A 17,689-nucleotide genomic window follows, 5' to 3' on the forward strand; every position below is an offset into this window, starting at 1 on the left:
CTGGTAAGGCACGGAGGGTGTCTCACACATCCCCCCAAGGAGAATGGGCGCTGAAGTCTAATTCTGGTGACAAGGGTGTGGGTCCAAGTAAATGCAACAAAAGCACAACGTGAAGCCAGCTGTGCCCCTTACTTCCATCACAGCACATCAGACGATGAAGTGTACAAGGGAAGGCCGCACGTGCTCTGCGTGAAATCCAGAGAAAGGACCCCAGCAGTAAGGACCCGCTGTCGGACTCTCCCCATAACAGGAGGACTGCAGTGTAGACTGTCACTCAGCCCCCACACGGACAGGCTGAGCGGGAATCACAGGGCAGGGCACTCGGAAGGGGGAGGCGTCCCCACTGTGGAGTCTGCACAAGATGCCGCCCTCCAAGCACACCCTGTGCACAGGGCAATTTCCACCGGCCTCAGGCCCAACACCGTGCCCATGGCTACACCAGAATAGCATTAAACCTCCCATTCTAGCCTGGCCGGCGTGGCTCAGTGGTTGACTGTCAACCCATGAACCAGGAGGTCACAGTTCGATTCTCAGCCAGGCACATGCCTGGGTTGCGAGCTCAATCCCCAGTGTGGGCATGCAGGAAGCAGCCAATGGATAATTCTCTTATTGTTTCTCTCTCTCTCTTTCCCTTTCCCTTCCTCTCTGAAGTCAATAAAAATATATTTTTTTAAACTGCCAATTCTGGCAAAGGTCAAATAAGGATACAATATAGATACTTTTTTTCAACTTTTAGGGTTTTTAGTTTGTAGATAATTAAGACTTTAGAAGTCCAAAACACCATGGCCCATGGGTCCATGTAGCCCCTGCTACTTTTTATAAACCAAGTTTTATAGAACAGCCGTGCTCAGATGTTTCAATGGCAAAGTTGAGTCACTGTGACAGAGAACGTAGGGCCCGCAAAGCCAAAAATACCGACCATGTGGCCCTTTCCAGAACCGTCTATTGGACCCTGGGGTGGAGCAGTCAGGGTGTTGCTCACTGACGGGGATGGTACTGCTGGTTTGTAATGACCACGCTTCTGTGGCAATGGGGCACACCCTGCGTTTTCCAATGTCTGACATGGCTCAGGCTGATTTTCTTTTTCCTTCTCCTTACCTGTTATGCACTTTGAGAGCAGGAGGAATTTTTTTTAAAATAGGAGAAATTTGATAGTCAACTGGGAGCTTTGGTTTAGAATCTCCCCTCAACTAAATGACACTTAGTGACCTGAAATGACTCCTGATCCAGTGTCGGTTCACTTTAGGAATCGGCACCCAGACACTCCTGGGCCGTGTCTTTATAACCGTAATGACACCGTTTAAAGGACTAGGGGGAATATGACTATGGCCACTTTAGCCTAAAAGGAGCCCGTGTTAGAATGTGTGAGCAGTGAAACTGCGGATGTTAATGTGGACGGATCATGAGAATTCTTGTGTTTTCATATTACACAGTGTTTTACAAAATATCATACTTTAAAAAGATATTAGCTTGTAAGTGCATGTAATAAATAACTTCAAAATGCAATGGGTATTTAATTTTAAGGCGTGCCTTTAACATTTAGGCAAAACATTTTGTACTCATTCAGTAGAAACTTATCTGGCCACTGGGTCAAGCTAGCAATAAAACTACTGGTCCGCAATGTGTTAAGTGCATGTGGAAAAGCAGGTTACCTTCTCCGATCTTTTTAATGTACTTTCTTTCTCAGCCCACGAAGTCTGAAAAGGAAACAAATGTTGTATTAATCTGAGGGTTCACAAGTCTTTGCCACACGCCTGCAAGTTTACTGTCATTAAGCTGGTGCCCGGGGTTTAGAACCCTGTCAGAACCGTCACCGTAAGAACGGTCTGAGGGCGCCTGCTTCTAACCACGGAGCCAGACCAGCCAGGCGGGGAGGGACGCCCCAGAAGCCCATGCTTCTTACACGTTAAACCAATTTAAGATCAGAATCAGTGAACGCGAACACACACATTCAAACTGCACAAACACGCACCTGAACAATGAAACACTAGCGAGCTTTTCAGGCAAGCCAGTGGAGACGTGGAAAACTGCCGAGTACCACACCTGTCTCCAGTTCTGTCTGCTGGATGATGACAATGGTCACGGGACATAAATGCTGTTCAGCTTTGCAAGTAAATATTCTACCTGCCCACGAGGCTTCACCAATGCTCTTTTACAGAAATAAGAACCCCGAGTTCAGGTAGCCCCACAGAAGTCGGGATTGAAGCCTCCGGTGCCAGCTCTGCACACTGTACCCGAGGGGGTGCCCAGGCTCTAGCTGCTCGCTCCTGGGCCTCACGTAGTGCCTGTTGGCCAGTATCCTTCCTCTGGCACCCGAGTTCATGGTTTCTGTGGGTGCATCGCCCTTCCTCAGTGGGGAGGCCCTGGGGTGAACATGACATGTGGCACCAAGACGAAGAGTCTCCACGAAACAAAGAAGTTCCCCACCGAGATCACAGAGGTGCGCTCCCCTCCTCCCCCCTGCAGGAGCTGCCTGGCAGGAGCCTCGCCCCAGATGCTCACAGTTCCCCTGGGAAGAACCGCCTTAGGGGCTGTGCTCCTCCCCCGCTGGTGGCTGCACCTGGGGCCTGAGAGTTTGAAAAGGACTCTTAGAGGCCAGAGCGCGTCACTAACCAGACCAGGAGCCATTATCATCATCAAAGCACCAACAACAAACTGAACTTTGCTAAGTTAACAGTAAGAGGCTCACGCGTCACAAACTCTGTAAGGAATCTGACTTAACCCGAACAGCACTCAGGAGCTTTAGACTCACCGGCTGGTGTATGACCTTTTTAATGTATTGCTAGAGTTGGTTTGCTAATATTTTGTTGAGGAATTTAACATCTATGTTCATCAGGCATATTGGCCTATAATTTTATTTCTTTGTAGTGTCTTTATCTGGTTTTGGAATTAGGATAATGCTGGCCTCATGAGATGAGCTTGTCTTTTCCCTTGAATTTTTGGGAATCGTTTGAGAAGGATAGGTATTAGTTCTTTGAATATTTGGTAAAATTCACCTATGAAGCCATCCCGTCCAGAACTTTTCTTTGCTGAGAGTTGTTTATTATTATTATTATTATTATTATTATTATTGCTTCAATTTCATTAGTTGGTATTGGTCTATTCAGGTTTTCTGATTCTTCCTAATTCAGTTTTGGAAGATTGTATGTTTCTAGGAATTTATCCATTTTGCCCAGGCTGACCAATTTGTTGGTATATAGTTGTTCATGGTATTTTCTTAACAGTCCTTTGTATTTATGTAATGTCAGTTGTTATTTCTCTTTCATTTTTTCTTGATGAATCTGGTTAAAGGTTTGTCAACCTTGTTTATCTTTTCAAAGAACCAGCTCTTGGTTTCATTAATCTTTTGCATTGTTTTTTTTTTTTTTTCAGTCTCTATGTGATTTATTTCCACTCTGATCATTATTATTTCCTTCCTTCTACTTAGTCTGGGCTTTGTTTGTTGTTCTTTTTCTAGCTCTTTTAAATATAGGGTTAAATTGTTTGAGATTTTTCTTGTTTCTTGTGGTAGGCCTATAATGCTATGAGCTCCCCTCTCAGGACTGCTTTCACTGTGTCCCATAGATTTTGGGTTGTTGTGTGCTCATTTTCATTTGATTCCAGGTAATTTTTTATTTCTTCCCTGATCCGTAATCCATTCATTGTTTAATAACATGCTATTTAGCCTACATGTGTTTGAATGTTTTTTTGGTTTTTTAATTGTAATTAATTTCTAGTTTCATACCACTGTGATCTGAGAAGATGCTTGATATGATTTCAATCTTCTTGAACTTGTAGAGACTTATTTTGTGTCCTAACATGTGGTCTTTAAGAATGTTGCATGGGCACTTGAGAAGAATGTATATACTGCTGCTTTTGAGATAAAATGTTTAGTAAATATCCATTAAATCGACCTGATCCAGTGTGCTGTCTCCTTGTTATTTTTTTGTCTGGAAGATCTATCCATGATGGTAATGGGGGGTGTTTAAAATCCCCTACTATGACTATATTGCTGTCAATCTCTCTAATGTTCACCAAGATTTTCTTTATATATTTAGGTGCTCCTATGTTGGGTGCACATGTTTACAAGGATTATATCCTCTTGTTGGATCAATCCCTTTAGTATTTTGTAGTAATCTTCTTTATCTCTTGTTATTACCTTGTTTGGAAGTATATTTTGTCAAATATAAATATTGCTAAACAAGCTTTCTTTTTCCCTTTCCATTTGCATGGAATAATTTTTTTCCATCCTTTCACTTTCAGTTATGTGACTACTTTGTTCTGAGGTGGGTCTCCTGTAGACTGCATATACATGGGTCATGTTTTCTTATCCATTTTCAGCTACCATGTCTTTTGGAGCATTAAATCTGTTTACATTGAAAGTTATTATTGATAAGCATTTATTTATTGCATTTTATACTTACGTTCCTCTCTCTATATATTTCTTCTTCTTACAGCAGGCCCTTTAACATTTCTTGCAATACTGGTTTAATGGTAATGAACTCCTTTAGCATTTTTTTTCTGGGAAGCTCCTTATTTCACCTTCAATTTTAAATGATAGACTTGCTGGATAGATTAGTCTTGGTTGCAGGTCCCTGCTTTTCATCACTTTGAATATTTCATGCCAATCTCTCGTGGCCTGATGTGTTTCTATTGAGAAATCAGCTGACTGCCTTATGGGAACTCCCTTATAGGTAACTGTCTCTCTCCTGATGCCTCTTTTTTTTCTTTTCTGTCTCTTGATGCCTTTAAGATTCACTCTTTGTCTTTAACCTTTGCCACTTTAATTATATGTCTTGGCTTGGGTCTCTTTCAGTTTCCTGAACTTGATTGGGACTCTCTCTGTTTCCTGAACTTGTACATTTTTTTTTCCTCTACCAGGTTAAGAAAGTTTTCAGCCATTATTTCTTCAAACATTATTTCTTGTCTATCCCTTGGTCTCTCTCTTCTCCTTCTGGTACCCCTATAATGTGAATAATTGATTGGCTGTCTCCTGCACACCACCCACTGGGGATCAAGCCCAAAACCTGGGCATGTGCCCTTGACTGGTATCGAACCCGGGACCCTTCAGTCCACAGGCTGACACTCTATCCACTGAGCAAAATTGGCTAGGACTCATGGCTTTTTAAAAATTTGACATTTAATATGGGCGTTTAGCTAAAATTGAAGCATAAGTATGGCAGCACAGAGTGGAGAGTTGAAAGTGTACCCATAAAAATGTAAGTTATCTGAAGTTTAACGTGACCAACTTGGAGTGGGAATTTCCCACATAATTGTTGCCAGCAGTGGGAGACCAGGTGGTGCACTCCCCAGGCTGCTGCTGTAACAACAGATTGCTCATCCCTGTGAAGGTGGCATCTGGGTCTTTCAGGTAGACTGAAGACCCACTGATTTTCACCACCAGATGCTACGTGGGCTCCTCTTCCCATCTCTGTTGCTCTGGGTTCTCTCTACATGGGGTTGAGATCCCATGATACTGGGGGGAAGGAGTTTTGTAGCCACAATATCCCTCCAGCTTCTCAGCCACTGCCGCACCTAGGTGTGGGGGCCAGCCCTTTCCACGTCTCCACTCTTCTTGCCAGTCTCTATGTGGCTCCTTCTATAAATCCTTGGTTATAATATTTCAGTTTAGCTAGCCTTCAGTTGGTTATTCAGGTTGACTGCTCTATAATTTAGCTGTAAACCCAGTTTGGGGTGGAGAGCAGATGAGTGTAGTTCCCATCTACTCTGTAGCCATCTTGGGATCTATCCTGTAATGTCTTCCACTCCCATCTCAGCACGTCAAAACCGGACTTGGCTCCAGTGTGTACTAGGTCCATCTCACCCAGGACCTCTTTAATGGAACAGTCCCTGGTCCTCATTTGCTGCCTTATTAAGTCTCTAAGGACCTGGGTCATGCTTCCCCTGTGGCACCTGCCATGGTATCTGTACATCTGCCTTGTGGGCATACAGGTCTTCTAATATTTGTTGACCCTGTTATGATAAGTTGAACTTTATAAAATTGACATTTTGAAGGTCAAAAATGGCTGAAAATTGAAGAATTCATGTGGTTTAACCAGCTGCTATTTCATGCAGCAGGCAGTATATGTTGAATTAAATAAAGAATGATATGGGTGCCCTGATTCTCCCCTGAGAACTCAGTTCATGTATCTAACAAATCATTTTGGATTTTTGCTCTTAGGCCACAATTAGTGGCCATCTTAAGTTAAGGAATAAACAACAAATAAGAGATTGCAACAGTATACACAGCATGCCCTTCACCTGCTTACTGGGTGCTGGGCAGCCTGGAAAAGTAACACTCATGCTAAGAAAGGAAGGATGAGCCCAAGTCAGCTAAAAAGTGGACACAGATCAGGAGATGTCATCCAAATAGGGGGCAAAAAAAAAAAAAATAGGTGTCAGAATGCACTAATGTTGTGTGTTTAATTGCTTTCAGAACCCACCAGATTCCCATCATGATACTACCCACCCTGAGTGCATCCATCACATCAGGCTGCTCCAAGAGCTTGGGGAAGGTGGCCAGTACAGGATTACTGATTACATCTGAAATACAAAGACCAAAAAGGATTTACACAAACTTTATCCAATATGTTTTACTGCAATAGACATAACATATATTCAAATTAGAATCACTGTGTCACAAGATTTGTTGACAACACATTCTAACACTCAACCTCCATCCCCCACTATATCCACACCCAGAGCATTCTGGAATGAGTCTTGTACCAAGTAAACAGAGCTTTTAGGAGGGGAACATCCTATTATTTCTGTGTTTTTTTCCAGCCTCACTTTTCTCATGACTGGTCTCACCTTTGGAAGCAGAAGATACAGGCCGACACAGGTTACATTTACTCAAAGCATGATGCATTACTGTACAAAAGGAAATTGCAAATGCCCCCTTACCAGCACTTTGCATGCTCAATCTGTCTTTCAGGAGTACATCTCCAAGAATTTGGCGATAAAATATCAACAAATGAATGTAGGACATGCTTCCAATTAATGTTTCCGGCAGTAAACTATTAAAGAAGAAAAGAAATGTATTCACTAAACAATATCCTACACTCCAACTTACAATGTTTTTTAAATGTGTGTTTATTACTTTAATGAACTATTCCAAGTTTTGTTTCATCATTAGGAAAAATGCAACAATTATATGGGAAATTCCCACTCCAAGTTGGTCACGTTAAACTTCAGATAACTTACATTTTTATGGGTACACTTTCAACTCTCCACTCTGTGCTGCCATACTTATGCTTCCATTTTAGCTAAACGCCCATATTAAATGTCAAATTTTTAAAAAGCCATGAGCCCTAGCCAATTTTGCTCAGTGGATAGAGTGTCAGCCTGTGGACTAAAGGGTCCCGGGTTCGATACCAGTCAAGGGCACATGCCCAGGTTTCGGGCTTGATCCCCAGTGGGGGGCGTGCAGGAGACAGCCAATCAATTATTCTCTCTCATCATTATTGTTTCTATCTCTCTTTCCTTCTCCCTTCCTCTCTGAAATCAATTTTTTTTTTAAAAAAGGCATGATTACGTGTTTTGGAAATAAAGAGACAGCTACATGTTTTAACAAAGCCATGTAGCCATCCCACCTGATGTGATGAATGCAGAAGAAATGTGAGCTGATTGTTCACGGTACTGGGTGGGACATGGGAGGGTGTGGCAGACCTGGACTGAATTCTGACTTTGCTACTTCCTAGCTATGTATCTTCTGGTTAATTATTCTCCTTGTGTTTTGGTTGCCTCATTTGTAGAATACAGAAATAATACCTGAATTTCAGAAGGCTAATAAAAAGATTAAAATGAAATAAGTGTGGAGTGTTCAATGCAATGCATGGTATACATTAAGGGTTCAAAAACAAAATAAATTTCAGCATTGAAGTTAAATTATTATCACTTTAAAACAGATTCTTATAACTATGTAATCCCCATAGTATCCACAAAGAAAAAAAACTATAGAATGCACACAAAAGAAAATGAAAAGGAGTAAGTGTATCACTACAAAAAAATCAATTAAACACAAGAGAAGGACCCTAGCTGGTTTAACTCAGTGGACAGAGCATTGGCCTGTGAACTGAAGGGTCCCAGGTTCGATTCCAATCAAGGGCACATGCCCTGGTTGAGGGCTCAATCCCAAGTAGGGGGCATGTAGGAGGCAGCTGATCAATAATTTTCTCTCATCATTGATATTTCTCTCTCCCTCTCTCTTCCTCTCTGAAATCAATAAAAATACATAAATAAATAAATAAATAAATAAATAAATAAACAAACACAACAGAAGGTAAGAAGGAAGGAAATGAGGGACAAAACCAATCTGAAACATACATAATATCAATAACAAAATGGCAATAGTAAGTCCTCTCCTATCAGTAATTATTATAAATATAGATGGATTAAACTCCCAATCAAAAGACAGATTGAAAGAATGGACAATAGGATTTAACTATATTCTATCCTATATAATAAAAGGCTAATATGAAAATAGACCAAATGGCAGACAACCAAACAACCGGTTGCTATGACATGTACTGACCACCAGGAGGCATGTGTGGAACATGACGGGCATTGGCAGCAGGAGGCAGAGTGCGGAACATGGTGGGCGCCAGCCGTGGCTGGATAGTGGAGCAGGTGAGAGGGGATGCCAGACCAAGGTGGGGCGCCAGTCACTGTCATCGGGGGTGGTTACTAAAAATTCCTTGCTCCCACGCACCGCGGTCCCATCCGGCGCTCGTACCTGCTGCCGGCGCCAGCCCTGCTCACACCTGCTGCTGGCGCTGGAGCCACCACTCGCACCCACTGCCGGCGCCTGGTGCAGGCCCTAATTGCCCCTGAGGGCTTCTCCACCTCTCCCTACTGAGGGGCATTCAGGGCAGTAGCCACTGCTTTCACCCACTGACAGCACCGGCCCCACTCGCACCTGCTGCTGGTACTGGCCCCAATTGCTCCATGCCGTCAGCAGGTGCGAGCAGGGCTGCCAGTAGACAGGGGACCAGGGGCCGCAGCAGGAGAGGCTGAGCGGGGATATGGAGGGTGGGCTGAGACCCGCCCCTCTGCCCACCGCAGCCTCTCAGCCCACAGTTTCTTTCAAGGTGCACGAATTCGTGCACTGGGCCACTAGTACTACCTATAAAGAGACTCACTATAGATCTAAGGACACTCATATGTTGAAGATGAAAGGATGGACAATGACATACCATGCAAATAATAAACAAAAGTGAGCAGGGATGACTAATAATAATATCAGACAAAATAGTCCTTAAGCCAAAAAACTGTTACAAAAGACAAAGAAGGACATTATATAGTGAAAATAGGGTCCAATCACCAAGAAGATATAAAAATTATAAATATATACATACCAAAATTAGAACTTCTACATATATGAAGTAAGCATTGACAAATTGAAGACAGGAGACAGATCTAAAATATAGACTTCCATACCCCACTTTCTTTTTCTTACCTTTATTACAGATGTACTCAACTTTTTTCTCCCCACTGTCCTTTTCCACCCGGTTCCTGCCCTGCCCTAGGCCTTCACCACCCTATTGTCTGTGTCTATGGGTAATGCACATACACATATAAGTACTTTGATTAATCTCTTCCCACCCCGCCCCTTCCCTCTGAGATTCATTAGTCTGTTCCATGTTTCCATGCCTCTGGTTCTATTTTATTCATCAGTTTATTTTCTTTACATTCCTTGTTCATTTATTTTTATTTTTACATTCAATTGTTGGTAAATGGTATTTACTGCCATTTTATTATTCATATTTCTTCTTCTTCTTCTTAAACAAGACCCTTAAACATCTCTTGTAATACTGGTTTGGTGGTGATGAACTCCTTTAGCTTTTTCTTGTCTGTGAAGCTCTTTATCTGACCTTTCATTCTAAATGATAGCTTTGCTGGGTAGAGTAATCTTGGTTGTAGGTCCTCGCTTTTCATCACTTTGTGGGGTTTTTTGTGGGGTTTTTTTTGTGTTTTTTTAAAATATATTTTATTGATTTTTTACAGAAAGGAAGGGAGAAGGATAGAGAGTTAGAAACATCAATGAGAGAGAAACATCAATCAGCTGCCTCCTGCACACCTCCTACTGGGGATGTGTCCACAACCAAGGTACATGCCCTTGACCGGAATCAAGTCTGTGACCCTTCAGTCCACAGGCCAACGCTCCATCCACTGAGCCAAACCGGTTAGGGCATCATCACTTTGAATATGTCTTGCCACTCCTTGTGGCCTGCAAAGTTTCTGTTGAGAAATCAGCTGACAGTCGTATGGGTTCTCCCTTGTGGGTAACTAACTGCTTTTCACTTCTTATGTCTTTGATATTGTAAGTCTCTTGAAGCTCTTATTAAGATCCTTGAGTTTCTGTATAACCATTATTTTGAACTCTATATCTAGTAGTTTGCTTGCTTCCATTTAATTTAGTTCTTTTTCTGGAGATTTCTTCTGTTCTTTCATTTGTGACATGTTTGTCTCCGCATTTTGGCTGCTTTCCTGTGTTTGTTTCTATGTATTAGGTAGATCTGCTATGTCTCCTGGAATTGGTAAAGTGACCTTGTGTAGGGGGTGTCCTGTAGAACCCAGTGGTTCAGCCTCCCCAGTCACCTGAGCTGGGCACTCTAGATGTGCCCCTGTGTAGGATGTATGTACTGGCTTGTTATAGTTGATCCTTGATTGCTTTGGCATCACTGGGAGGAACTGAACTCCAGGCCAATTGGCTGTGAGGACCAGCTGCGATTACAGTGGGAAGCTGCTGTGCAGTAGACACTCCAATGGAGCAGGACTTGTTTCGGTGGGGCTTTGCTGCCCACTAATTCTGCACCTTGAATGTGTAGCTTATGGATGTGTAGAGTTATAATCTGGTATGGTCTGATTATATGATGTCCACTGGGTGCACTGGCTCTGGGGCCTTCCAGGAGGTGTAAAGTCAGCCATTGCTTGGGGCCACCTGGCAGGAGCTACAGAGAGAGCTGCAGATGGCTGCTACTTGTATTGGGCTAGGAAGTGCCCAGGCAGGGCCCAGCTGTGAAGCAAGGCAGGCTGGTGCTAGTGCAGGGTCTTGGGCCTTTAATTGATAGGTTTGACACTAGCTGTGCAGATTTTAGCAAAGTCTGAAGCCTAAGCCAGGACAGGCCACTGACATGGAAAATCAGCTACAGACAGTGTGGGTGGGGCTGCAAACTGGATGAGGAAAAGTCTTACAGAATCACCAGGGTGGAGAAAACAGTTGGGTCAAGCTGATGGAAACTCAGCTATGGCTGCCAGTCAGGGCTGCCAGTCAGGAGCGACTATAACAGAAGAGCTGCTGTGCAGGAGACACCCCTATGGAGCAGGACTTGCTTAAGTGGGGCTTTGGTGCTCCACTTAAGTGTGTCGCTCATGGATGTAGTAAAGTTATAATCTGCCGTGGTCATATCTCACTTTCAATAAGGGACAGGACAACCAGGCAGAAGATTAATAAAAATATAGAGGACTTGAAACAACACTGTGGACAAATTGTAGCTAACAGACATATTCAGAACACTCTGCCCAACAACAGCAGAATACACATTTTCTCAGGTATACATGGAACATTCTATGGGCTAAACCAAATGTAGGGCACAAAACAAGTCTTCCCATCCAAGTACTAACCAGGCCCGACCCTGCTTAGCTTCCGAGATCAGAGGATAAAACAAGTCTTAATAGACTTAAAGGCTGAAATCATACAAGTATCTTTTCTATCACAATGGCATGGAACTAAAAATCAAGAGCAGAACGAAAATTGGAAAAGTCACACGGGTGGAGATTAAACAAACACTCAAATAACCATGGTTTAAAAAAAAAAAAAAATCATGCCCTTGCCGGTTTGGTTCAGTGGATAGAGCATTGGCCTGTGAACTGAGGGGCCTGGGTTCGATTCTGGTCAAGGGTACATACCTCAGTTGCAAGCTAGATCCCTGGCCCTGGACAGGGCATGTACAGGAAGCAACCAATCGATGTGTCTGTCTCACATAGATGTTTCTCTCTCTCTCCCCCTCCCTTCCACTATCTCTAAAAATCAATGGAAAAATATCCTTAGGTGAGGATTAACAACAAAAAATGTACTGTGGTAATGATTTCATTTAACTGTGAATATACTGAGAACCAGTGAACTGCACACTTTAACAGAATGCACTTTACAGTGTGTGTGTTAAACCTCAATAGTGCTGTATAAATAAGTACATAAATAAATGTCTTTAAAAAAATCTCAAGGCCTCGGCCAGATGGCTTAGTTGGTTAGAGTGTTATCCCATATACCAAAAGGTTGTGGGTTCAATTCCCAGTCAAGGTACATACATAACTAGGTTGTAGGTTTGATCCCTGGTTGGTTTGCATACAAGAGGCAACAGATCAATGCTTCTCTCACACATTGATGTTTCTTTCTCTCTCCATCCTCCCTTCCGCCCTCCATCCCTCCCTCTCTCTTTTTCTAAAATTAATAAACATATCCTTGGATGAGGATTTTTTTTAAAATTACAAGAAAATACTTAGAGATGAATGAAAAAGAAAACACAACATACAAAAACTTATGGGACACAGTGAAAGCAGAGTTAAAGGGGACATGTATAGCTATAAACACATTAAAAAATAAGAAAGATATCAAATCAATAGCCTAACTTTGAGATTTAAAGAACTAGAAAAAAAGAAGAACAAAGTAAACCTACAAATAGCAGAAGGAAGAAAATAAAAAAGATTAAGGGAGAGATAAATGAAAGAGACTAGAAAAACAATAGAGAAAATCAATGAAACAAAAAGTTGGTTCTTTGAAAAGACCACCAAATTGACAAAACTTTAGCTAGGTGGACTAAGAAAAATCAAATTACTAAAATTAGAACTGAATATGAGGATATTACTTTTGATTCTACAGAAATAAAGGATTATAAGAGAGTATTATAACAATTTTAAGTTTTTAAAAGTTGAATCTAGATGAAATAGACAAATTCCTAGGAACACAAAAGCTATTAAGACTATATCACACACAAAAAGACTATATCACAAATTAATAGAAAATCTGAAGAGACCTATTACTAGTAAGGCAATTGAATCAGCAATAAAAATATATCAAAAAAGAAAACTCCTGGACCAGATGGCTTCACTGGTGAATTCTACTAAATATTTAAAGAAGAATTAATCCTTCTCAAGCTTTTCCAAAATTGGAAGAGGAGAGAATAGCTCCTAAATCATTCTATGAGACTAGCATTACCCTGATACCAAAGCCAGATGAATATACAACAATAAAACTACAGACCAATATCCCTTATGAACATCGATGCAAAAAATCTTCAACAAAACACTAACAAACAGAATTCAGCGCGGGACAGCAGGAGTCAGAGCACAGCTCTGAAATGACACTTCTACACCAGCAGGAAGATCTCTTTAACAAACATTTTTCAGTGCCTACTGTGTGCTATATTCAAACAAGTGCCTGGATTCCTGAGGTCTGCGGGCAAGGACTCAGGAGCCTGCTTTACAAGCCCAGCACACAGAAACATCCCTGCTTTGGAAGAAGGCCTGCCTACCTGACCTCTGCACACCCAGCCAACTTGGATCTCTAGTTAGAAGTATCTGCAAACCAGTCCCCGGGCCAAAGAAACGCTATTGAGAGCTGTGCTGAAAGACGCTCAGGAGAGCTCTGGGCTCCGGGAGGTGCATCAGAGGATAGTGAGAAGAAGAAGAGGGGGAGAAGGAGGAGGAATGAAGCCAAACAGGACCTTGGCTTTTCTGGTACAAAGACTGCTACTGTGCTTTTTTAAAAAAAAAATAATAATAATAATAATAATAATAATAATACATTTTTATTGATTTAAGAGAAGAAGGGAGAAGGAAAGAGAGATAGAAACAACAATGATGAGAGAGAGTCATTGATCGGCTGCCTCCTGCATACCCCACACTGGGGATCGAGCCCGCACTTTAGGCATGTGCCCTTGATTGGAATTGAACCTGGGATCCTTCAGTCCACAGGCTGATGCTCTATCCACTGAGCCAAACCAGCTAGGGCTGTGCTTCTTTTTCTAACCTTGATAAATAATTTTCCAAGGGAAGATTGGCCAAAAAAATGGAATTTACAGGCTCTAAAACACCCCAGGGAAAAAAAGCCAAGAGAATGAGTAATACCTATGAACACATTATTAAGGGTTATTGAAAGATTTAACTGTTAATATTATATTTATGAAACACATTTCAGTATTGGAGATAAGAACAAGGGAAAGGTAAACTCAGAGCATGATCTAAAATGACAAAAGCAACCACTCAGAGAGGTAGGCCAAGTTCTCATTCATTACACTGCTTCTTGACAATCTGCTACAGCAAAAAGGTCCTGCTGGGACAGTCAGGAGAGTGTCCAGTCATGTCCCCATGCCATGCTCCCCCTCCACCCATATAGCATGCGCCTCTGTGGAAAGGCCCTTTCCTGACGTCTTCACAGGGCACATCTCCAATCCTTCAAACCCCATTTCAAATGCCCTCTTGTCTTACCAGCCACCTCGCACATCTCCACTTAGATGAATGCTATGACACACTGCACCAGCTAGCTGGCATTACATTTTGCATTTATCTATACACTAGAGTACTGGTGCACAGATTCTTGCACCGGTGGGATCCCTTGGCCTGGTCTGCAGGGATCAGGCCAAAACTGGCTCTCTGACATCCCCTGAGGGGTTCCGGATTACAAGAGGGCAGTTCTCAGGTGACGCACCCCAGAATCGGAATCAGGCTCCCTCCTCTCTGGTTCCGGGTATGTCACCCAAGAACCGCAGCTGCCAAGTCACTGCAGCTCAGCAGCTCCTGTGTTGTGTCTGCCCCCTGGTGGTAGGTGCACATCATAGATACCGGTCGGAGCATCAGCCCCCTGGTGGTCATTGTATGTCATAGCTACCAATCGGACAATCGGACAGTCGCTTAGGCTTTTATATATATAGATATAATAATAAGATTAGTCAATTATTAGAACTCACACTGCTTAATTGCATGCCATGTTCTATAAATACTTGCTAAGTGTTTTATATGTTGTTTTCATTAAACTTCATTACAACTTATGGGGTTGATATTTCTACAGTGCCCTTTATAAAGATGTAGACATTGAGACCCCAAGAAAGATGATTCTATGATTTTTCCAAGATGTTCCTGAGTTCGAAACTGATAGACCTGGAAACTACTAGTATAAAAGCTCCCTTCAGAAAATACAAAACAAAAATCATGAGATGCCAGTGCTTACTTATTAAAATAGCTAAAACAAACAAAAAGGCTGAGAATACCAAGTGTTGGCAAGAATATGGGGCAACTGAGCCTTAGCTGGTTTGGCTCAGCACATAGAGCCTCAGCCTGTGGACTGAAGGGTCCGGGGTTCAATTCTGGTCAAGGGCCTGGGTTGTGGGCTCGATTCCCAGTAGGAGACAAGCAAGACGCAGCCGATCAATGATTCTCTCTCATTATTGATGTTTCTATCTGTCTCTCCCTCTCCCTTCCTCTCTGAAATCAACAAAAATGTATTTTTTTTAAAAAAGGAATATGGGCAACTGAAATGCTGATACACTGCTGGTCAGAATGTAAAATAAGTGTAGTCATTTGGAAAATAGCTTAGCAGTTTCTTATAAAATAAACACACACCAGATGTCTCAGAAAACCCATTCCTAAGTGTCTGTACTCATCAGAAATAACAGCACATTTACACATACAAAAATTTAATATACAAATATCTAGAGGAAGTTTATCCATAATAGGCCAAAATTAGAAACAACCCAGATGTCCATCAACTAACTCATGGGTAAACACACTAAGATATATCCAGCCAATGGAATACTGGCACACCTAGCTTTATTGTGCTTTGAAGATATTGTGTTGTGTGTATTTTTAATTTTTACTGACTTTTTTAAGAGAGGAGGGGAGAGAAAGAGAGAGATGGAGAGAAATATCAATGTGAGAGAGAAACATCAATTGGTGGCCTCCTGTAAGCATCCTAACTGGAGATCAAATCCACAACCTGAATATGAGCCCTGAACCAGAATCAAATGCAGTACCTATTGGCGCATGGGATAATGCTCCAACCAAGTCACTCTAGCCAAAGCGATACTGCATTTTTTACAAATTGAAAATGTGGCCCTGGCTGGTGGGGCTCAATTGGTTAGGTTTCATCCCATGCACTGAAGGGTTGCTGATTCAATTCCAAGTTGGAATACATGCCCAGGTTGCAGGCTCAATCCCCAGGGGATGGAAGTATGCAGGAGGCAGCCGATCAATGTTCCACTCTCACATCAATGTTTTTCTCTCTACCTCTCCCTCTCCCTTCCTCTCTCTCTAAAAATCAATTAAAAATCTTATATTAATAAAAAAAAAAAAGCCCTAGCTGGTTTGGCTCGGTGGCTAGAGCAGCATGTGGACTGAAGGGCCCTAGGTTCAATTCTGATCAAGGGCACATGACGGGTTGTGGGCTCAATCCCCAGTATGGGACGTGCAGGAGGCAGCCAATTAATGTTTCTCTCTCATCATTGATGCTTCTATCTCTCTCTCCCTCTCCCTTCCTCTTTAAATCTTATAAAAAATTGAAAATTTATGGCAACCCTCAGTTGAGCAAGTCTATTGGCCTTTTATCCAACAGGCTCAGATAATGGTTAGCATTTTTAAATTGAGGTATATACATTGGTTGTTTTGTGTTTTTTTTTACACATAATGCTACTGAACACGTAATAACTAAAGTATGGTATAAACATAACTTTTATATACACTGGGAAGCCAAAAATTCATGTAACTTGCTTTCTTGCAATATGTACCTTATTGCAGTGATCTGAAGCTGATCCCACAATATCTCCTGTACTGTTTAAAACAAAAAAGAACAAACTACTAACACAGGCATCAGCATGAATGAATCTCAGAAGCACTATGCTGAGTGAAAACCAGACTCACAAGCATACATACTAGATGATCCGATGTATAAGACATTCTGGGAAAGGCAAAGCTGTTGGGAAGGAAAACAGAGGAGTGATTGCCTGGGGCTGGAGCTGGGGCTGGGCATTGAGGACAAAGATAAAACCGCAGAGGTAACTCTTTAGAGTGATGGACACATTCTCTATCTTGACTGTGCTGACAGTTATATGACTGTATACATTTGTCAAAACTCAAAGAACTGTAAACTAAAAGGAGTAAACTAAAGTATACCTCAACAAACTTAACATTTTAAAAAGTTCTCTGAAGAGAGACTCATGGATCAGTAAGCCCACTTAATAGAAGTTCTCTACTCTATTTCTGACCAAATCTGTCCTTTGTGCTAACTGGTAAGTAGAAGAGTAAGCTAATCTGAGCTTGTTATTCCATTTCCCTGACCTTTGGCAAATAAGTTAATCTATATATATAAAACCCTAATATGCAAATAGACCAAATGGAGGAATAACCAAACAACTGAACAACCAATCGCTATGACGTGTGCTGACCACCATGAGGAGCATGCAGAACATGGCGGGTGTCGGCAACAGGCGGCAGAGCATGAACATGGCGGGCATCAGCCACAGCGGGATAGTGGAGCAGGTGAGTGGGGGTGCCAGACCAAGGCAGGGTGCCAATCGCTGTCATCGGGGCGAGCCTCTGGTGGTTACTGAAAATTCTTTGCTCTCGCACACCACAGTCCCACTGGGCACTTGACCTGCTGCCAGCACCTGCTACCGGCGCCAGAGCTGCCACTCGCACCCACTGCCGGCGCCCAGTGCCG

The 17,689-nt window shown here is 42.3% G+C and overlaps 1 protein-coding gene across 5 annotated transcripts in view; it reads right to left on the minus strand.

Moving 5' to 3' along the window:
* Nucleotides 1–17,689, minus strand: part of NPHP1 (nephrocystin 1) — a 107,882-nt gene that overhangs the window by 776 nt on the left and 89,417 nt on the right. For all 5 annotated transcript variants that reach the window (XR_013814633.1, XM_079792103.1, XM_079792102.1 and 2 more), the window contains 3 exons: nucleotides 6,883–6,995; nucleotides 6,449–6,522; nucleotides 1,653–1,697 (listed from right to left, as the gene is read on the minus strand). Coding sequence is in view for 4 of the 5 variants with exons in the window: in XM_079792103.1 (XP_079648229.1) it covers nucleotides 1,653–1,697; nucleotides 6,449–6,522; nucleotides 6,883–6,995 (232 nt within the window). In the remaining variant the exon portion in view is untranslated. The remainder of the gene's footprint in view (nucleotides 1–1,652; nucleotides 1,698–6,448; nucleotides 6,523–6,882; nucleotides 6,996–17,689) is intronic.

Source organism: Cnephaeus nilssonii (assembly GCF_951640355.1).
Source record: "Cnephaeus nilssonii genome assembly, chromosome: 15".
Lineage (NCBI taxonomy): Eukaryota > Metazoa > Chordata > Mammalia > Chiroptera > Vespertilionidae > Cnephaeus > Cnephaeus nilssonii.